Raw genomic sequence first — 23694 nt, forward strand, 5'->3', positions numbered from 1 at the left:
TTGTCGATTGAAATATCCTTTGTTGAAAACACTGAAATTATTGAACTTTTCTCAAATTAGATATATACTTACTTGTCTATTTTTCCTGCCTGAGAATCAGAGTACTTCTTCAAGTTTTAGACTCCTGTATTTCATTATAGAAAATTATCATCCCATTTTCTACTCTCTCCCGTGTTTCCCTGATACATATTAGACATATGTTGGACCTTCTCATTCCATCTTCCTTATTTCTGAACCACTTTTTAATCTCTTCTCTTTCTTTCTGTACTTCATTATGGGCAATTTCCTCATATATATCTTCCAGTTTGCCAATTTTTTCTTTGGATGTGTCTAATATGCCGTTTAACATATCCATTAACATTTCTGGGACTATAATTTTCATTTGTAGACATTCTATGTCTTTTCTTTTTCTTTCTTTCTTTTTTTTTTTTTTTTGAGACAGAGTCTCATTTTGTCACTGAGGCTGGAGTGCAGTGGCACAATCTTGGCTCACTGCAGCCACCACCTCCTGAGTTCAAGTGATTCTCCCACCTCAGCCTCCCAAGTAGCTGTGATTACAGACAAGTGCCACCATGCCTGGCTAATTTTTGTATTTTTTTGTACAGGTGGGGTTTCACTGTGTTGGCCAGGCTGGTTTCGAACTCCTGACCTCAGGTGATCCACCCACCTTGGCCTCCCAAAGTGCTGGGATTACAGGCATGAGCCACTGCCCCCAACCCTATGTCTTCAGATTTGCCTACTCTTTATTTTCATAGTGTCCTATTGTGTTGTTATGTTTTCAATTCCTTTAAAAATCCCTTTACTCATTTTAAGCATATTATTTTAGAGTTTTAAAAATTTTGTTCTATTATCTATAATTGTTTTGGTGCTTATTCTCTTGATGTTTGCCTCCGATGACTTTTTTTATGGTCGTTTCATTCTTCGTTTACTTTATAACATTTTTTGTGGTTGTTGTTTTGTATTCATCTTCAGTGCTTTCATTTGTTTTTTAGAGAGAGGTTTCAGAGAGAGCTGAATTGTGTCCCTCCCCGAAACCTTGTTTATATGTTGAAGTCTGTGATGGTTAAGTTTACATGTCAACTTGACTGGGCCATGGAATGCCCAGATAGTGGATTAAACATCATTTCTCACATGTCCCTGAGGGCATTTCCAAAAGGGATTAGCATTTGAATTGGTGAACTGAGTAAAGCAGACGGCCTTCCCCAAGGTGGACATCATCCAGGTCACTGAGGAACTGAATAAGAAAAACATGAAGGAAGGTTAAATTCTCTCTCTGCCTGATTGCTTAAGCCAGGATAGCACCCTCCTGCCCTTGACCCTCCTAGTTCTCAGGCTTTCAGACTTCAACTGGAATCATTACCATTGGTTCTGTGGCCTCAGGCACTTAAACCACACAATAGGCCTCCTGGGGCTCCAGCTTACAGAAGGCATATCATGTCCCAGTTGGCATAATCGCATGAGCCAATGCCTTATAATAAATCACTTTCCACATACATGTATACATATGAAAATAAATCTCATTATTTATACATAGATATTCTGTTGGGTCTGTTTCTTTGGAGAACACAAGAGTACAGAGCCCTGACACTCAGTGTGACCGTATTTGGAGACAGGACCTTTAAAGAGGTAATTAAGGTTCAATGAGGTCGTAAGAGTGGGGCTCTCATACAGCATGACTGCTGTGTCCTTCTGAAAAGCGAGACATCAGGGATGTGCATGAGGAGGGTACAATGAGGTGGCCTCTAGAAGTCAAGAAGAGTCCTCAGGTGAAATCTAACCTGCTGATACCTTGATCTTGGCCTTCCCAACTTCCAATATTATGAGAAAATAAATTTACATTGTTTAATCCATCCAGTCTATGGTATTTTGTTTGGCAGCCCCAGCCAATTAATACAGCTTCTGACCGCTATGTTCTGAAAGTGACCTCACAGAGCACTTTTGCATTTGCTTCTATCAGATCCCTCAGGGGTTTCAAAGTCTTTGGACCTATTTTTATGTTAATTTATTTGCTTAGTGTCCTATTCCAAGACAATGGATTTAGGATTAGGTTTCCAAGCAAATATTATAAATCCAGACCTCTCAATATGTGGCCCAGTCTGGTATCAGTTTCAGACAATGTCTGAGTTTGCTGTTTTGTTTTATCCATCACTTTCCTGACCTGGCAGAAGGAAGGAAAGCTTTCCATGTCATGTGTATCTACCGTGTTTGCTTTCTAATTGTGTGCACTAGAAGTAGTAGATATTTTTCTAACACGCTAGAATTAAATTTGTCTTTGTAGAGCAAGGCCAAAGAAATTATACGAGTTAGTAGCTAATAAATTTGTCACAGTCCTTTCTTTAAAAAAAAGGTTATGTTGTGGGTAGAAGAAAAATTCATTTTAGAATAAATAACCTTCAATAATATCATGAAACGATCATCACAGATTTGTTTTTTCCAGATTTAAGGATATCAGTGTGATATATGCAGTGGTTCATGGTTTCAGAGACAATACTTTATATGTATATATGATATAGACATATAATGTTATACATATGTATGTATATACACATACACATACATAGGTACATAATTGTAAGTTGAAAAGCAAGAAAAAAAAGTCCTCATCTTCGTCTTGTATTATAATTGCAAAGTCACTAATAACTTCCAGGACCTTTAATGCACCCAATGTCCATCTAGCTGTCATTTGCTTTCCTGTCATCTATTCAAGCAAGTCTATGCTTTATATTTATGCTTTTCCTACACACTTAACCAGATAAGTAATAAATGATAGTCGTGATAACCCAAAATGCACAGTGTTTAACATGCAGTCAATTTTCTGAAACCTATTTTTTTCCCATTTAAAGCTCTCCTGACTCAAAATATATTCTTAATTATTCAAAGTAATTCAATGTTCTCCCTCTTATTCAGCTGAGGTTTGATTAAGATTAATGCATTCAAGAGCCCACAACACCAGACTTCACGCTCGGGGGTGTTGGATGATCTTACCAATATGTAACCACCAATAAATAGCATGTCCTGGGCACAGGCTGAATGGCTGAGATGTGTATGCTGTGCGTTTCTCGCAGTGTTCTTAGCCTGTGGGAGGAGGAAGGAGAAGCTTACTGCTCTCTCTTACTAAGGCATCATGAATTTCAGTGGTAAAGTATATCGTATAGGCAGAATATTTCCATGTTTCCTGTAGCCATCTAATAACTATGACCATGGGCCGGCCGCGGTGGCTCACGCCTGTAATCACAGCACTTTGGGAGGCCGAAGCGGGTGGATCACGAGGTCAAGAGATCGAGACCATCCTGATCAACATGGTGAAACCCCGTCTCTACTAAAAATACAAAAAATTAGCTGGGCATGGTGGCGCGTGCCTGTAATCCCAGCTACTCAGGAGGTTGAAGCAGGAGAATTGCCTGAACCCAGGAGGTGGAGGTTGCAGTGAGCCGAGATTGCGCCATGGCACTCCAGCCTGGGTAACAAGAGCGAAACTCGGTCTAAAAAACAAAAACAAAAAACTATGACCATAAGGAAGGAAAGAAGAAAGGGATTGAAGGAGCCCATGAATAAAGCTCTGATGGAAACCAGGAGACTTCCTGACTTTCCAAACTGCTCCATTTTTCTTCAGTCTTAGTGGTGATTCTAGTTGCCCTTAAAGGAGTCTTTGAAACTAAATTTGCTTATTCTCTCCATTGCCATTCCAGAACAAGTGGTTTGAGTTTATTATACTGATGCCATTCAATTTCCTAAAATAATGAGCCTAGCATGGGTGAACTTGACTTTGATAAAAGAAACTCATCACTGTCTTAGGAGGTGTCACATAGTACATAGAGGTGGCATTTGACTGTGAGATTGGAGAGTCTGCCCATCCAGGCATTCCTCCTATGGTCTTGAGTCTTTACTAATCCCAGACTTTGATAAAACAACTGACCCTGTGTGGCGCAGAGTTTTTTAAAAAAATAGTTGTCTGGGCTGGGCGCAGTGGCTCACGCCTGTAATCCCAGCACTTTGGAAGGCTGAGACGGATGGATCACCTGAGGTCAGGAGTTCAAGACCAGCCTGGCCAACATGACAAAACCCTGTCTCTACTAAATATACAAAAATTAGCCAGGCGTGGTGGCGTGCAGCTGTGATCCCAGCTACTTGGAAAGTTGAGGCAGGAGAATCACTTGAACCCGGGAGGCAGAGGTTGCAGTGAGCTGAGATCACACCACTGCACTCTAGCCTGGGCAACAGAGTGAGATCCTGTCTCAAAAAATAAAATAATAATAAAATAAAATAGTTGACTGAAGCCTGGCTTCTCAAAGAGTGGCCGTAAATCAGCAGCATGGGAATCTCCTGGGAGCTTCTCCAGTACAGCATCTCAGGCCCCGTCCCAGAGCCTCTGAATCTGAATCCTCAGTGTATTGAGATCTCAGTGAGGTACAGGCACATTCGAGTTCGAGAAGCACTGGTGTCGAGCATTGTGCTCTTAACCTAACATAGAGTTACCTCTTTTGACTCAGTAGTAATATCTAAGAACACGATGGGGGAAGAAAAACTCACCTAATATGGCATCTTGTTATTCTGTGAACAACATCAACTCACCTAACATGGCATCGTGATATTCTATGAGCAATTAAGAATCACAGTAGGATCTCTTTTCCCTTGTATAAAAACATCTAATATTTAAGTCTATAAATGATACAGAAAAATTGTTTCCATTTTGATTTGGTACGAATTCAGTCTTGCTCCCAACTGCTAAATTAGAAGCAAAGAACTGTCGCCTTTCAGGTTAATGGGTTTCCCCTCATCAAGCTGTCCTTCTTTCATGTAATCTAGACTTGCCTCCACTTATTTATTTTTTATAGCTGTTCTTCTTTTTAATAGGATTATTCATCCTTCCAATATTAACAGCAATTAATCTCACCTCATAGTGCGTCATGCCAAGTCAATCTGCGACTGTCAGAATAGGATGATCTTAGCCTTGTCTCAGTAACAAACTCTGACAACCAAAACAAAGCAGCAGGCAAAATACATGAAGGGAATTAACAATAAAGAATCACAGATGACAAGAACTTCTCGAATATCAGCATCATGGTTGCCTCTGCCTGTTCTATCCACTCAGAAACCATGGCTTTCACTCTGCTAGGACTATTGAAACTATGATGCATGGTCTTAAATGATATTTTTCAGAAAAGTTTTAAAGGAAGACTCCTTAAAAGCCTTCAAAACATTAACATTCTCTTTCCAAATCTAATCTATTTAATTTTATTGGAAAACATTTACATAGCTCATCAGCAGACTTCCTAGTATTGAGTAATATTTAGCATGCTGTAATCATGGCAAGGAGAGATTTAGATTAAATGCTGCTTTTTATTACTATTCAATCATCATAAGGTGCTCCACTTTTTATCTTTTTAGTCAACAGATTTCAAAGGTGGGAAAATATCTTCATTTGCAGACATACCTGTATTTATCTCCTATTATGTTTTCCATTAGTGTCTACATGAGATTTATTCCTGGTGATTTCCAACAAAGTAAATGTGAATCTCCTAATGCCAGATGCTAATAATAAAGACAAATGCATCTTATCACTTGAGAAGTTATGAGAATAAATTAGATAATATTTACAGGGGAATTTGACCTCACTAGGGATCGTATATAAATAAAACGTTTTTGAAACAGCATTGAAAGAACAAAAACTTCCATTCGATTGTAGTGAAATTGACTTGACAGTACCAAATTATGTCTTGCATAAAGAAAAGGGTCCCACTAATATTGATTCCGTTGGTTGCGGTAAATGCGAAACACTGACAATGAATTCCAGGTCTGGGGTGAAACCTTGGTCATCAGTTTGGATGTCTACAAAATGAGCTCTTTGTCTTTTTCTAGACACCTACATTTATTAAATTTGGGATACTGGTAAAGCCTTATAAATATTGTGGTTAATTATCAAAATTATTTTTTAACCTCGTTCTACATTTGATAACATGTAAGAACTGTGAGTAGGAAGGACTCACTGCACCAAAGTAGTTGATGTGAGGCCGGGTGCAGTGGCTCATGCCTGTAATCACAGCACTTCGGGAGACCAAGGCAGGTGGATCACATGAGGCCAGGAGTTCAAAACCAGCCTGGTCAACATGATGAAACCCGTCACTACCAAAAATAAAAAACCAGCCAGGCATGGCAGCACACACCTATAATCCCAGTTACTCTGGAGGCTGAGGTACTAGAATTGCTTGAACCTGGGGGGTGGAGGTTGCAGTGAGCCAAGATTGCACCACTATACTCCAGGCTGGGTAACACAGCAAGACCCTCTCGCCAAAAAAAAAAAAAAAAAAAAAGTAGTTGATGTAAAGATATATTTTTTAACATACATAAAACACATATGCCAGGACAAATTGTTTTCACATTTATTTCATCTAGAACCAAAATGGAGCTTTTGGTGAGACAGTGGGCTGAAAGGGAATCGCAGTCATTACAGATTGAAGGCAAAATTGTTGAATATTTACATTGTTGAATATCTTCATCATCCTACAATTTTTACTGTTGCCTTCTTTCTTTCTTTTTTTTTCTATTAGACACAGTCTCACTCTCTCGCCCAGGCGGGAGTGCAGTAGTGCGATCTAGGCTCACTGCAGTCTCTGCCTGCTGGGTTCAAGAGATCTTCTACCTTAGCCTCCCAAGTATCTGGGATTACAGGTGCCCACCAACATGCCTGGCTAATTTTTGTATTTTTGGTAGAGACAGTTTTGCCATGTTGGCCAGGCTGGTCTCGAACTCCTGACCTCAGATGATCTGCCCACCTTGGCCTCCCAAAGTGCTGGGATTACAGGTGTGAGCCACCGCTCCTGGCCTGCCTTTCTTCTTGAATATGCAACTACTTTGCTAACTCAGAGGAATTAAAAGTGGTAGACTCGGATAGTGTGGACGCTTGTTTGAAAACTCTGTGGAAATGGGGAACTTTTCAGTGTCCCACAAATAATATTAAGAGTCTAACTGACAACGCATGTTGAACATGTTTAGATTGTGTTTGAACAATTGCATTTTTCTAGAAAAGCCAAGACTACAATATGAGGGCAGCCTCCATCTTTCTATTTCCAACAGGGAAGGGCTCGTGAGCAGCAAGCGTTCACAGTACAATCACAGTGTAGTGAAATTGTTCACCAAGAACAGAGCACGAGATCACTTGCCAAAAGGACAGTTCTCTTGTGGAACCAACAACAGGCATTTGGGTGGAAATGAGAAAGGCAACATGGGCATGAATTTAGACACGGAAATATCAGAAGAGCTTAGATAATATACTGTGAATAACTGACATCTCTATCATTAACTTCTGCAGTAAGAGGCTACTATGCATTTTTGAATGCGGAACGGCATCTCAATACACACAATGTAAAAAAGACCTTTCAACTTTTACTCTAATGTCTGAAACATGTGCTGTACCTGTTCTTGGTCTTGTTTTTTTCCCGTAAAACACATGGATTTTTGGAAAAAGATGAACTGATACCCCAGTTTCCACGCCCTTAACAGAACACTGTAATATGATTAGGTATAAACCTTTCCATAGCAACAGACATTATATATCAGACATGAACCCTATGTATTTCCCTTGAAGAAAGCTTTAAGGTGATAACAGACAAATTCAAAATAAAGCCTATGATCCCATCACCCTGAAGCCTGCTTCCCCAATGAGCTCAAGAAAGGATACATTGACAAATGACTCACCAGGGCTTCCTATAGCTCACTTCTTTGCCTTCCTTTTTCTTTAAATGGCACTTCAACCTTAATAGTTACAAAGGTTTCAAGAGATAGGACTGGTGCCACCTAAAAAAGAAAGCCCAAAAATCCGCTACAATTATGGGTAGCAGAAGTTCAGCACTGGGCTTACTGAATAGTATTGGGGCATAGTGGTTTTTCTATTCTGAGAGTAAAGGCCTTCATTCTTGCCACCCGTCACTGTTTTATTTTGTGCATTTCCACTCTAAGAACATTATATGAACACTGGCTACATCGTTAGCTATAAATCCAAAGTAGGTATTTCATAGAGGGGAAAAGGTAGCTTTGGGGACAATATCTTGCAATGTTTTCATAAATACATATCAGGAACATGATAGCAGGCCACTGGATGTAATGGCTAACACAGGGGCAAAAACCAGGCTCAGATATATAGTTGGATATGCAAACTCGAATTCGATTCCCAAATGCTTGCCTGCGCAGAGGGGATGCCTCCCTTTGCTTACGCCAATTAGGCAGGAGGCACTGCCCGGGGCTGGAGAGTGAGTCTGCCTGGTGAGTCGATTACGACTCACTATTGTCTCTGTGTGGGGAGAAGCGTGAGCTGCTCTGTGCGGCTAACATCGTGCTTTGTTTTTAACATGCAGAACTAGGCTTGCAGACGCTATTGATTATGCTTAGGAGCGAGGAAGTTAATGATATGTTGTGAGTGTATGTACTGTATTTCATCCCTATTCAGGTTTTAAATAGCATCCTCTTCCGAATTTTCTACTCCAAAGGTTGCATGTTGAAAAGGGAAACAGATGGTCCAGTTTTATATTTCTTCTCCTTTCGAATTTCTTATGCAGCTCAGGGACCTTGGCCTTCTGGGATCTCAAATGATATTTTAGCCCATTATACGTATATCAGTTTTGATACTAAGATGGTATGTAAGAATGATTCAAAACCTACAAGGCCGCAGCCTTTGCTGGCTCTTAGTGTGCCGTGTGCTGTTCATTTTAATTGAAAATATTCTAAAAGCAAGATTGATGTGTTTTCTATCCCTCTAAAATAGGAACAGGTTCTGGGCTCATAATTGAGCACTCATAAGCCCCCTTTCCTTATTAACATGCCCTCTCTAATTTGTGCCTCTGTTTGCACAATATCAATGGCCTTTAACAGCCCTTCATTCATACAATGGTCTCAGTAACCCAAAGAAAATTAGTAGCAGGCAAAAGCCTATTTTAACTGACACAGAGACAAAAATGCTAATTACCTTAAAATATTCTCAAGTGTATATCTTTGGCATCCTTCCAGGTAAGGCTCGAAAGTTTTTTTTTTTTTCCTGTTATTTACTAGTAATAGGGGAAGTTGTTTCTGTTTTACACTCAGGCTTATACATAAGTAAATTTATATATATAATTTGAAATCTTTACTTTTGGGTCCAAAGTACTGGTGATAGGTGAGGTGTTTGGTTTGCTTTCTACTTAGCCTTCGGTGCACTTGAGAGACTTGCCCCTTTGTGATCAATCATGTGATTGCTGTTTTTGTTAAGGTATGCAGGGATATTTGGATAAAAAGTAGAGTGCCTAAATTTTTGAATTTATTTTATTTAAGCTTATTAATTACTATATCTTTTAGAGTTTCCTTAGAATTTATTTTTTCTTTCAAAACGGAGTCTTACTCTGTTGCCCAGGCTGGAGTGCAGTGGTGCTATCTTGGCTCACTGCAACCCCTGCCTCTGGGCTCAAGCGATTCTCCTGCCTCATCCTCCCAAGTACCTGGGACTACAGGTGCATGCCAACATGCCTGGCTAATTTTTGTAATTTTAGTAGAAACGGGGTTTCACCATATTGGTCATGCTGGTCTTGAACTCCTGTCCTTAGGTCATCCATCCACCTTGGCCTCCCAAAGTGCTAGGATTACAGGCGTGAGCCACTGCAACCAGCCTTAGAATTTTAAAAAATGTTTCTCTGGTAATTAAATCTGTTTGTCCTAGTTTACATTCGGATACACTTCTTCTTTTCAAAACTGCTTATTTATTTATTTATTTACATTGAGTTTTGCTGTGTCACCAGGCTGGAGTGCCGAGGCACAAACATAACTCACTGCAGCCTTGACTTCCTGAGCTCAAGTGATCCTCTTGCCTCAACCTTCTCTGAAGCTGAGAACACTATGGGAGGCATTCATCACCATGCATGGCTAATTTTTGCATTTTTTGTAGAGGTGGGGTCTCTGTTTGTTGCCCAGGCTGGTCTCAAACTTCTGGACTCAAGTGATCCTCCTGCCTCAGACTCCCAAAGTGCTGAGGCTTCAAAATTGATTTTAAAACTAAAGACTCTGATGTCCACAGTAAGCAATAAAGAAACAAAATTCAATGGAACATATTAAATTATGATACCAGATATGCTGACAATATTTACATAAAGACAATGAGCTTTTTATTATTTCTGTCAGAAATATTTATTGAAGATTTATTATTTTCAGGGTATTTTGTTAGGCTTACTGTAGAACAGAATGAATAAGGTAGAAGTACTCTTCTTAAGGGAGTTTAAAAATCAAGATTGGGAAAGAAAAAATATGTACATTAAAAGGTAAATAACAGTACAGAAGTTTAATATCAGTGGAAGACAACAGAATAAAAGAAGCCACAAAACAGTGTAAAGTGAAGTGACAATTAATGGTAAGGAACAAATAATGTCTGTCATCCAGGCTTGAGGGCAGTGGTGTGATCACAACTCACTGCAGCCTTGACTTCGGAATCCAAGCAATCCTCCAGCCTCAGCCTTCCCAGTAGCTGGAATTACCAGTTTGTGCCACCATGTCCAGCTAATTTTTAAATTTTTTGTAGAGACAGCATCTCATTATGTTGCCCAGTCTGGTCTCGAACTCCTGGACTCCAGTGATCCTTCCGCCTCAGCCTCCCAAAGTGCTGGGATTGCAGCCATGAGCCACCACACTCAGCCTGACACAGTTTTAATAATGGTCAAAAGACCAGAACAGATATTTCAACAGAAAAGATAAACGAATGGCTAATAACCACATTAAGAAGATGCTCAACTCATTAAGCATCAGGGATATGCAAATCTTACAAATCAAAATCATAAGGAGATACCATGACATACCACTAGGACGGCTATCATCAAAAAGCCAGACAATGCCAGGTGTTGGTGAGGATGTGGAGAAGCTGGAAGCTGTGTATGTTGCTGGTGGGAATGTAAAATGATACAGCCACTTGGGATAACAGACTGTCATTTTCCCTCCCTCTTTCCTTCCTTTTGAGACAGGGTCTTGCTCCGCACCTAGGCTGGTGTGTAGTAGCACCATCGTAACCCACTGCATCCTCAAGCTCCTGGGCTCAGGCGATTATTCTGTTTCAGCCTCTCATGTTACTGGGACCACAGAAGCACACCAGCATGCCCAGCTAATTTTATTTTTTGCAGAGACAGGGTCTCATTATGTTGCCCAGCCTGGTCTTGAACTGCTGGCCTCAAGTGATCCTGCTGTCGCAGGTTCCCAAAACACTGAGATTACAGGCATGAGCTTCTGTGCCTGGCTAGATGGGTAGTTTCTTAAAAAGTTAAACATCAGTTTGCTATAAACACAGCAATTCAATCCTAATAATCTACCCAACGGGAATGAAAACCTATGTTCAAACAAAGATATGTATGTAAATGTTCACAGCAGCATTATTCATTACAGTCCCAAATTTTAAAAAACCCAAATGTCCATCAGCTGGTGAGTGGATAAACAAGATGTAATATAGTCCTACAATGGAATACTATTCAGCAATAAAAAGAAACAAAAACGGATACATGTTTCAATATAGATGAATCTTGAAAAAATACGTTAAATGAAAGAAGCCAGATGCAAAAGACTATATTTATATGACCCTATTCATATGCAATGTCCAGGAAAGGCAGATCTATAGAGACAGAAAACACATCAGGAATTTCTTGGAGCTTGGAGTGAGAGCAGAGATTAACTGCAAATAGGCAGGAGAACATTTTTAGGGTCTTAGAAATGTCCTGAAATAGAATCTAAAATGGATTCTACGAGAGCTGCACATCTGTATACATTTACTAAAAATATTTGAGCTGTATTTTTAGAATAAATGGATTTTATGTTATGTAAATTATACTTCAATAAAGCTTCTGAAGAAAATATGAACATCACATGTTCTTATAGGACGGGGCTGAAGTGGTCATCTGAACTTTTCGTGTTTATTTCAATGCTGAAATGTAATTCAAAGTTGTATATAGATCAATAGATGTGAATAGCTTTTTACAGTTTGCAATGTCTTTTACGATTTTCAAATTTATTTGATCCTGACACTAATTCTGTGAGGTAGGCTGAGCAAGTATTACATAACATATCAAAACACTTTTCCTTTTCCTTTTACCTATGTTCTTAAGAAACTTCAAATACTGTATAGATCACCTAATTTTAAAATACACCTAATTTTAAAATAAAGATCTTAGATAATATAATCTGAATAAATTGGATAGGAAATATTAGCATTGCCCAAAGTACCCCAGATGCTTTTACAAAGACAAGTATCCTCCACTTGCCAAACTACGTTGAAGGGTGGGGAAGCTCCTAGCTGGAGCCGAATTACAAGACCCAGTGGATAGGCTTGGCCAGGTGACCACACCCACAGATCCACCCACTGGTCCATCTCCCTCATTTCAGTCTGTAGTGGTTTCTCACTCTAAAGCATTTGCATTTACAAACATCAAAATGCATGCAATATAATTGTATATACAATTAGTTGCACAATGACTACAATTACAGGAGCTAGTATTCCCTGGCAGAAGCAAAGCTGCCAAAACCTAAAATGGAGATGAGTGTATTAATTTGGTTCACAGCAGATTCTTTTCTAGTATTTCTCTTGAAAGCCCCCAAAGAACTTAAGCAATTCCAACTTAGCTTGAATCAGAGAATGACGTGTCTAAAGAAATGTAGCACTGAGCATCCAATTTGAAAATGTATGTGACATATACATAAAGAATCTTATGCTAGATAAAAGTCACATGAAATTCTCTTATTTTTAACTGTACATACGTAATAGGCCAAAATCATAGACCTTCCTATTCAGCCTAAGATTTAATGCTTTGGATTTATGAGGAGGTCTGTTTCTGGTTTTGTCTCTTCCACAATTTCTGCTTGAGTTTCATGGGAAAAGTACTCTCCAAAAGTGGAAAACTTCAAATCCGATTAAACCAAAGTTTCGGCCTTTCTTTCTCAGCCTCACATTGGCAAACTTGTGTGCTTATCAACCTCTGCTTTATAAAGAAGATGTGAATATGTTGTGTGTCTCATTACTCTTTGATTCTCTGCCTGATTTCCTATACCTTCGCTCCTGAAATCTTTTCGGCAGGTGACACGCTGTGCAAGGATGCTCATACCCTTTCCAGTTGGACACAATCTGTTCTCTTGACCATCCAAGCAAATGTAGGAAGATTCAGCCGATTTCAGCCAATAGCTGATTTTGATATTTTCAAGTTGTAAAAATTTCATGTTTATTTCAACAGTGCAATACATGGCGTGTGGGACGAGCACATGCCTTGGGGAGAAAGATAATTGTGTTCTGGTCTGGTTTGCATCACTGTGAGCTCGTGAAGTCCCTCAGCCTTCTCAGATGAAAAAAATCAGGGTATGGGTGAAATTATCTCTAGAGTTCCAATCATAATTCGACACTTATTGAGATGCTACTGTTATTCTATAAAATAGAAATGTGTATCTAAATAATGTCCTCCAGGCCACATGCATTTTGGCCCTTGCATGCCCTTCGACCTTTTTTGTACTGCCGAGATTTTTAAAAAATGAAATTTGAAACTTACAGACAAATATTTCTTTATCTGTGTATTGCATGATCCTAAAATGGCACAAAAGTTACAGCTTGAAAGTAACAATGATAGAAATAAGAACTGGATATTAATTGAATAGTATTTCACAAACGCACACAAACACATTCATGCATGCAGTTAGAAGAAAAAAATATGTGATCTTAAACAGCACCTTTTCTTTTTTTTTTTTCTGAGACAGAATCTTTCTCTGTTGCCCAGGCTGGAGTGCAGTGGCCTGATCTCAGCTCACTGCAACCTCTGCCTCCCAGATTCCGTGATTCTCCTGCCTTAGCCTGCCAAGTAGCTAGAATTATAGGCGCCCGCCACTACACCCAGCTATTTTTTTTAATTTTTTAAAATTTTTGGTAGAGACAGCATTTCACCATGTTGGCCAGGCTAGTCTCAAACTCCTGACCTTTCATCCAACCGCCTCGGCCTCCCAAAGTGCTGGGATTACAGGTGAGCCACCTCGCCCAGCCTATTTATTTTCTTTTAAATAAGCCTTACTATCCCGGCTTTCATGTTCCTCGAGGTCCGGAGGGACATTTGTGGCCCTTTAGAGGGTGCAGATGGCCAATGTCCCTCCACTGCTCCCTCAACAACTCTGTTTACATTTGTTTTATTTATTTGGCTTCTATTTAATATTTTGCTTGGAAAACAAGTCGGTGAATAGATGCAGTCTGAAGATCATGACACAACATAACATGAAAGCTTTTGCTTAAATGTTGTACTTTAAAAATGTATCCTTATACCTACCACTTGCATATGTCATCTTACAAGTGTTCCAGCAAAAAACAAAGGCTAGGGGCCAGGTGTGGTGGCTCACACCTGTAATTCCAGCATTTTCGGAGGCGAGGCAGGCAGACCACCTGAGGTTAGGAGTTTGAGACCAGCCTGGTCAACAGGGCAAAACCCCCTTTCTACTAAAAATACAAACATTATCTGGGCATGGTAGCACATGCCTGTAATCCCAGCTACTTGGGAGGCTGAGGCAGGAGAATCACTTGAACCTGGGAGGCAGAGGTTGCAGTGAGCCAAGATCACACCACTGCACTCCAGCCTGGGCGACAGAGCAAGATTCCATCTCAAAAACAAAACAAAACACCAAAGGCTAGAACATAATTTTCTATTTATACTCTTTCCCAATATTATAAATAGCATGCTATATTTAATTTTACAGATCCCCTGTATAAAATATCAAATGTTTTAATAACTATGCAAATATTAACATTTGATACACAAGACCTTCTAGATTGCAGCATAATCCTAACTCTGGATTGGTAGGGTGCTCAATGGGAAAATTCCTGTTTAGACAGTTGTAAGATAAGGGAAATGTTTAATGAAACAAGTTTGATGGCCTTATCATCATATAACTCATAGACACTTGGTGTAATTTAATTTTTGCCAAAGAATTTTGAGAAAAGGAACAATCAGTAACTTAAATTAATTCCCCCTACTTCCCCATCAGTCCAATCCATCTATCTCTTATTCTATGAATGGTCCATCTATCTCTTATTCTATGAATGGTCCTTTGGTCTGCTGATTATAAAAAATTGTTTTTTGCAACATTATTTAATTAAGAGTTTTTTTGGCCAGGCACGGTGGCTCACATCTGTAATCACAGCACTTTGGGAGGCCAAGGTGGGTGGATCACCTGAGGTCAGCAGTTTCAGGCCAGGTTGGCCAACATGATGAAACCCTATCTTCACTAAAAAAGCAAAAAATTATCTGGGGGTGATGGCAGGCACCTGTAATCCTAGCTAGTCAGGAGGCTGAGGCAGGACAATCACTTAAACCCAGGATGCACAGGTTGCAGTGAGCTGAGATAGAGCCATTGCACTCCAGCCTGGGCAATAAGAGTGAAACTCCGTCTCGAAAAATAAAAGTTGTTTTTTATTTTATTATTTATGCATTTATTTATTGAGATGGAGTCTCACACTGTTACCCAGGCTGGAGTGCAGTGGCACAGTCTCTGCTCACTGCAACCTCCACCTCCAGGGTTCAAGTGATTCTCTTGCCTCAGCCTCCATAGTAGCTGGGATTACGGGCATGGACCACTACACCCAGCTAATTTTTGTATTTTTAGTAGAGAAATGGTTTTACCATGTTAATCAGGCTGGTCTTGAACTGCTAACCTTGTGATCTGCCTGCCTTGGCCTCCCAAAGTGCTGGAATTACATGCATGAGCCACTGTAGCTGGCTTATTTTAATTAATTAATTAATTAATTAATTAATTAATTTTAACAGACAAAAGTCTCACTCTATCACCTAGCCTGGAGTGCAATGGTGTAATCATAGTTCACTGCAGCCTCAAACTCCTGGGTTCAAGCAATCCTCCCGCCTCAACCTCCTGAGTAGCTGGGATAACAGGCATATGACACCACACATGGGTAATTTTTTCAATTTTTATTGTAGAGACAGAGTCTTACTATGCAGCCCAGGCTGGTCTCTAGCTCCCGGCCTCAAGTGATTCTTCCATCACAGCCTCCTGAAATGCTGGGATTACAGGTGTGAGCCATTGTGCCTGGCTGTTTTTTAAATTTTTTTAGGACATGTGTCTAGTTTATTTGTGAGGGTGCAAGTAAAGCCTACTTTGCTTGGAGTATCGATTTTCTAATTTACTTAGATAGCATAACAAAAGAGCAAAAACAAAATAAAATGTTTGGGTCATTTCCCCTATGACTTTGAATCTGTTTACCACCCGGATAGGTTCACTATGTTACTGAGAGACTTAGTAAAATAAAGAACAAATTATTCCAGCCAAAGAATTTTCTCATCTCAGTTCCCTAAAAATCTGCACGCTTCCCATAACAACAGATGAATTTGATTCCTCAGCAAAATGCTGTAGAGGACACTGAGGTAAATTACTATAAGCACGACCATTCTCTTGAGTAAAGTGGAAAGAAATTCTTTGCCCTAAGCAGAACACCTATGACATGGTTTGGCTATGCCCCCACCTTCCAACCAAATTTCATCTTTTTCTTTTTTTTTTTTTGAGACAGACTCTTGCTCTGTCACCTAGGCTGGAGTGCAGTGTCGTGATCTCGGCTCCTGGGTTCAAGCAATTCTCCTGCCTCAGCCTCCTGAGTAGCTGGGATTACAGGTGCCTGCCACTGCGCCTGGCTAACTTTTGTAGTTTTAGTAGAGACAGGTTGGCCTGACCATGATGGACAGGCTGGTCTCTAACTCCTGACCTTGTGATCTAGCTGTCTTGGCCTCCCAAAGTGCTGGGATTATAGGCTTGAACCACTGTGCCTGTCCCCAAGTCTCATCTTGAATTGTAGTTTCCATAATACCCATGTGTTGTGGGAGGGACTCAGTGGGAGGTAATTGAATGATGGGGACTATTATCCCTATGCTGTTCTTGTGATAGTGAGTTCTCATGAGATCCGATGGTTTTATAACGGGCATTTCTCCACTTTGCTTGGCACTTCTCTCTCTTGCCTCCATGTGAAGAAGGACGTGTTTGCTTCCCCTTCCACCATGACTGTAAGTTTCCTGAGGCCTCTCCAGCCATGTGGAACTGTGCGTCAATGAAACCTCTTTCTGTTATAAATTACCTAGTCTCAGACAGTTCTTTAGAGCAGCGTGAGAATGGACTAATATTACCTACTAGTAAATAATATGAGAGGAGAAGTGGCTGGTGTCACCATGACGATCACAGAGACTGCCTTGGACGGTCATGCTAGCCTCATCCATGTGAGTTTATATGTCTTCTGGATCTCACTTCCAATAATTTTAGATCACTTTCATGAAGCACAATGAGAGATATTTCCTTTATCTGTAGAAAGTGGTTCAGTTTCTCTTTTTGTTTTCTTCTGGAAGAAAGTCTCCTTTTTTTTTTTTCTAATTTCCAGTCCATTCAAAAAGAAGACGTGAATGAAATCAACAAGCTCACTCTTTAGGGGGCTGATCTCACCATGGTTCATACTCTCACCTACTTTTGTTGCTGTGGTCATGGGTTTCATTGTTTGTCTTGGCTTTGGGAGCCTGATTTGAATGGACAGATCTTTCAGAACAGAATTTTGTTGTAACTGTGGGGGCATCCCAGGGGTCTGGAATGAAGCAACCCTAAGAGAACTTCTTCTGTTGCCCTACATTCCCACCTGTGTCTCAGATCCTACATACAAAGTCCCAGGGTCTCCACGTTGTCCCTGGGGAGACAGTCAGCACCACCTGGAAAATGACACCAGTGTCACCTCTGCAGCCAGGATTCAAAGGCATGTTAGTTGCTAGAGCATCAGGGGATATGCAGGCAGACAGTGTTCACAGAAAAAAGACAAGAACTCCTCTGTTAATATAAATTTAAAAATCTTAAAAACTATTTTGTTGGAACTGTAAAAACCGTAGAGAGCCAGAACAAAATATGATTCCACATAAAGATAAGAGAAACTGAAAAGTAAGAATTAGGTCGGGCATGGTAGCTCACATCTGTAATCCAATCACTTTGGGAGGCTGAGGTGGGTGGATCACATGAGGTCAGGAGTTTGAGACCAGCCTGGCCAACATGGTAAGACCCCATCTCTACTAAAACTACAAAAAATAGCCGGGTGTGGTGGCAGGCACATGTAACCCCAGCTACCTGGGAGTTCTGAGGCAGGGGAATCGCTTGAACCCGGGAGGCAGAGGTTGTAGTGAACTAAGATCGTGCCGCCGCACTCCAGCCTGGGTTACCGAGCAAGACTCTATCTCAGAAACAAACAAAAAAAGAACAGTAAGAATTAGTTGCTTTTTTACGGATCAGCTTAGATTTGTTCAGAATGTTTGACTACACAGCTACTATATCACTTTAATCGACAGGAAGCATTTAGCTTCTCTTTGTGAGCTATCTAAAGAAGAAGGGGGTGCAAGGAAGGTGGGGTTGGGGGGCGTGTTGCATTCCAATCCTGCTGCCCAGAAATCGTGTCGACCCATTTCCTCATTCATGCGCCGGCCAGGAACACTCCGCTGGGACACTCTGTGATCAGCCACTTGCACAACAAAGACGGGTCGACACCACCTCGCCCTGGTGGTAAGGCTGCAGGATTGCTCCTGAGACGCTGGCGGCTGCCACAGAGGAGGAGAAAGTTCCACAAACAACCCCCGCATCTCTCCACCCAGGTCTCTCTCCACCTGGTTTCTCAAGAGCAGATTGCTTAGCCAATCTGAACGATCCCAGAGGAACGCCAGGGCAAGGCAGAGTTCCAAGTACCTTTGCCCTAATTTATTGAGGGCTTTACAAGTAGAAAATAAAACTTTGAACTCAACTCCTCTGAAGCTTTACGATTCAGGTGTGCTACCTGCCTTCGGCGGCACCGCAGATCACTGAAGTTAAGTGACAAAAAAATTCTGTGAGCTGCAGAACAGAAAAGCGTGTACAGACCCGACCCAGCTGCTTCTCCTAGCGTATGAACTTGGCAGGAGAAGCGCGGAAGTCCCCTGGTCTGCTCTCGTCCTTTTCAAATGGATAGGATTTCCCCTGCGTACAGGCCTCTAATCCTGTCTCCTCTCTGGCCTTCCAGAGAGTGGAGAAAAAGCGCTCTGCTTCAAGAAGACGACAGAAAGACGAGGGTGGGAATGGAAGGAAAAGGAGGAAATGAAAATGGCTAGTGAGAAATACTTGGAGGGAAAAAGAAAGGTCAAGAATGAAGTCAGTTCTCATTTACATTGCACTGAAACTTGAGTTCAAATAGGTTGTGCCGCAATGAGCTCATCTGCACGATTTTACACAAATACCAGCGCCGCCACGGGCCTTTTTCTTGTCTTGAATATCTAAGGAGATATTCACAGCAACCCCCTTCAGCTCTGCGAATTTTTCCCGTGTGGGGCTTCTGCATAATAGGTGTTGAATTTAGTTTTGAAACTAACATTCCTCTACGACCGACTGCAAAGCAAGTAGTAATATTTAAGCTTAGATGAGATTTAAGGTTAGAGGCAGGCTTTTTAGTGACAGGGAAAGCCAGGACTAAAAGGAAGAAGCGATCTTTTTAAAATTTTAAAATTTTTTTATTATTTTTTAATATGGAACGCTTCACGAATTTGCGTATCATCCTTGCGCAGGGGCCATGCTAATCTCTGTGTCGTTCCTATTTTAGTGTACGTGCTGCCGAAGCGAGCACGGAAGGAGCAATCTTTGGCCTAGCCAAAGCGGACGCGGGGGGCTGTCCCGCACCCTTAAGCGGGAGAAGGTTCCAGGCTTTTCCGGAGTGATCTCTCCGTTCTTCCTAAGGGAGGGCTCAGGGCAAGGGTTACCTTTAGGTGATTTCTTCTCGCTGAATTCAGCTACGAAGCATGGAAAGAAGGGGAACCTCTGAGCTATTCCTACCGACGCAGTGTTGCGTGTGTGTGTCCGTCGGCACGTGCGTGTCTGTGTGTCGGTGCGGTGCTCCCGACAGGTCCCGAGCGCAGTGCAGAGCCGCGCACGCACAGGCAGCCGGAGGCCTCCAGCCGCTGGGCGCTTTCCCAGGCTGGCCTGCGGCGCGGCCGGCGCCTCCCCGGGCAGCGGGCGCGGGCGGGAGAGAGGACTTGAGCCACAGGGCCCGCCCCGCCGCCGTCCCGGGCCGGCTCTGCGCAGAGGAAGCGTCTGGAACGCCGGCGCTGGTGTGTGGCTCCCCGAGGGCGTGTGGTGTGTAAACAGAATTGCTGTCAATCAAGTCGCTTCTTAGAGGCTCCGGGGGAGCCTGTGAGTTCCAGGAGCCCCGCGGTGGAGCCCCGCGCGGACGCAGAGGCTTGTGCCGGGAGCGCGCGCGCCCCCCTGCCGCCCCCACGCAGGCTCTGTGACCTCCCAGCTTCAGTCTGTAGTTTCTCGCCTCAGCCCTCCTTTCTGATGCGCTTCTCCGCCCTGTAACCCCACGTTTCCCACTCGCCAGAGCTGCTGATACCGCGTGGCCGTCAGGTAGAATTTCCCAGCTTTTAAGCCGGCGCTTTTAACCCCAAGACTGTGGTGGGTGGGTCACAGAAAGGACGAGAGCGTCCCTAAACCCTCCAGCCTTTGAGACAGAGTGTGTGCTGTAAGAGAAGTTAATGGCTCGGCGCGGCGGCTGACGCCTGTCATCTCGGCACTTGGAGAGGCTGAGGCGGGTGGATCACCTGAGGTCAGGAGTTCGAGACCAGCCAGGCCAGCATGGCGGAAACCCCCCCGTCTCTACTAAAAATACAAAAATTAGCTGGGTGTTGTGGTGCATGCCTGTAATCCCAGCTACTCAGGAGGCTGAGATAGGAAAATCACTTGAACCCGAGAGGCGGAGGTTGCAGTGAGCTAAGATGGCGCCACCGTACTTCAGCCTGGGAGACAGAGCGAGACTCCGCCTCAAAAAAAAAAAAAAGTTAGTACGTAAAAATAAAAATAATAATAAAAATAAAAAAAGACAGTGTGGATCCCTTGAAACACCCACCTTCTTTGATCTTGTGGAGCGGGGGTCCTCACCTCACGTGTGGGCCCCTTGGGGACTGGGTCGTCCCTTAATTCTCTTGAAGAGACAAATATATTTCACAGGGGATGAAATGGTTTATGCACATAATTTAAATAGTGTTTTGGAGGTCCCAGACATGCACAATGCAGCATGACTTGAAAGTGCAGTTATCCTTAAGGGAAAATGTGGACTGCGCGGAGTGTTTTCCTTACCTGCTTTTCAAGCTAGCTTGACTCCGGTGCACTGACGAAGCTGTTGAACCACGTGCAGATGTGTAATCCAGCCCCTGGCGGAGTCGGCCACGCTGTGCTGATCGGCTCTGCCAAGCCTGGAAACTGGGCTGAGTCACCCAGGGGCTGCTCTAGCCATGGATTTCCCCCTCAATTTAGAATATGTTGGTGGAATAAAATGACTACCACTTTTTACATATACAGTGGCTTCACTGTCTCTCTCTTTTAGACATGTATTCTTTTTAGGAAGGGAAGTGTTTTGTCTTAATTTTTCCCTCCGGTGGAGACACTTTGAGGTTAAAAAAAAAATTGAGTAATAATGACAATCAAGTATTCTCATTAAAAATAATTTGTTTTGGAGAAATTAAATGGTTTGGAAATCCTGTTTTTGCCAAAAATAAAAATGTAAAAATATTTTTTCAAATTATTTCAAAAGTTTATGATTGTACCTTCAATTAGTTACATTTTTAGAGACACATTTAATTTTTAATGAATTTCATTATATGAGTACTACTTTCAAATTATGAAACATTTCAGGCATACAGACAAACACCTACAGAGAATTTTATAATAAACACATGTAGGCTGAGGTGGGAGGATGACTTGAGCCAGGAAGTTTGAAGCTGTCATGAGCCATGATTGCGCCACTGCACTCCAGGCTGGGCATCAGAAGGAGACCCTGCCTCAAAAACAACCCAAAACAAACAAACAAAAACACACCATATGTAGTCCACTACTTAGCCCAAGAGATAAGGCCTTGCAGATGTAATTGAAGCCCCTCACTACTGACCCGTCCCCTTCCTAATCTCATTTCCCTTCTTCAAATTCCAGCGATAAGCATTACCTTATATTAGGAGTTTACTGTTTCCATGCATTTAAATTTTTACTACATATGTACAGGCATATGCACATAAACAATACATCATAAAGTGTTATTTTGCATTTTTAATTTTTTTAGATGGAATCTTGCTCTTTCGCCCAAGCTGGAGTGCAGTGGCACAATCTTGGCTCACTGCAACCTCTGCTTCTGAGGTTCAAGCGATTCTCCTGCCTCAGCCTTCCAAGTAGCTGGGATTACAGGTGCACACTACCATGCCTGACTAATTTCTGTGTTTTTAGTAGAGATGGGTTTCACCATGTCGACCAGGCTGGTCTCGAACTCCTGACCTTGTGATCCGACCCCCTGGGCCTCCTGAAGTGCTGGGATTGCAGGTGTGAGCGACCTCACCTGGCCATTATTTTGCATTTTAAACCATCTTTATATGAACGGTATCATACTGTGCTTATATTTCTGCAGTTGGCAGCTGTATCACTCCAGCTATATCCCAATATTTTTCTATATATACACATTGATGACAGCAGCTCTGCTGCTGAGGTATCCATTGTCTAGAATGGCCATGCTTCTGTTGTTGATGGATATAAATATAAATTGTTTACATCTTGGTTTTTTTTTTTTTTTTTTTTTTTTTTTTTTTTCCCAGACCGGGTCTTGCTCTGTCACCCAGGCTGGAGTGCAGTGACATGATCTCGACTCACTGCAGTCTCAACCTCCAGGGCTCAAGTGATTCTCCTACCTCGGCCTCCCAAGCAGCTGGGACCACAGGTGTGCACCATTACGCTAGGCTAATTATTTCTTATGTTTTGTAGGGAGGAGGTCTCATAATGTTGTCCAGGCTAGTCTCAACCTCCTGGGCTCAGGCAATCCTCTGGCCTCCACCTTCTGAGTGTTAGGATTATAGGCATGAGCCACCGTGCCTAGCCTTGTTTCTACTTTTTCTCTGTTGTAAACTGTGTTGGTGTGAACCCTCTCGTCTGTGTTGCATCGTGCACATGTAAAGACTTTCATCCAGGAGTAAAAATGTTTCAGGATTTTATGTATACAATCTGCAACTTTATTAGATACTGCCAAATTGTTCTCCAGAGTCAGTAGTTTTATATTTTCACTGTAGAAACATAAGAATACACAGTCAATGAGAGAAAAAAAAAAAAAAGGAAAAGTCATTCCCCATCTCTACATTCAGAGAAACCCACTTCTAACTACTTAAAAATCTTTTTGGTATATAAACTTCCAGGTTTTTCTGTGCTAAACACACACACACACACAGAATCCAGTATACCATATATGCCTCTATATATGTACACATAAATGCAGAAATCACTTATGTACACATAAATACATTATATGTCATGTATGCATTCATATATGTTATATACACATATACACACACATATGCCTATGTGTGTGCATCTGTAGCTCTGTGTTATGTATACATTTATAATTATATTTAATGTTTGAGGATCCTATATTTTTAAATTTAATATAACATTAATTTATAATAATACAGTGAACATTTCATCTTATCACTAAATATTCATTAAAAATACAATTTTAATGGCTGCAAATTTGTTCGATGTAAGAATATTTATTTGGTTTATTACTATTCACCTATTAAATATCTAGATAGTAATTTCTCACTCCTATAAAAAGTGCCATGATGAAGTTCAATGTGGTTTTAAACCAAAACTGTTTTTGAGACAGAG

At 41.5% G+C, this 23694-nt stretch overlaps 1 protein-coding gene and 1 non-coding gene across 2 annotated transcripts in view; both read right to left on the minus strand.

The window, feature by feature from the left end:
* Window positions 1-400: 400 nt before the first annotated feature.
* LOC141584182 (uncharacterized) overlaps window positions 401-23694 on the minus strand; it is a 28720-nt gene continuing 5426 nt past the window's right edge. The window contains exons 3-4 of the mRNA XM_074397087.1: window positions 19764-20434; window positions 401-7794 (exon numbers count right to left, since the gene is read on the minus strand). Of these exons, the coding sequence (XP_074253188.1) occupies window positions 19790-20434 (645 nt within the window). The 3' untranslated portion in view covers window positions 401-7794; window positions 19764-19789. The remainder of the gene's footprint in view (window positions 7795-19763; window positions 20435-23694) is intronic.
* On the minus strand, window positions 19527-19630 carry LOC120363407 (U6 spliceosomal RNA). The gene has a single exon (XR_005578963.1). It is a non-coding gene; the product is annotated as a U6 spliceosomal RNA (small nuclear RNA).

The sequence above is a fragment of the Saimiri boliviensis genome, chromosome 4 (genome assembly GCF_048565385.1).
Source record: "Saimiri boliviensis isolate mSaiBol1 chromosome 4, mSaiBol1.pri, whole genome shotgun sequence".
NCBI classification, from domain to species: Eukaryota; Metazoa; Chordata; class Mammalia; order Primates; family Cebidae; genus Saimiri; species Saimiri boliviensis.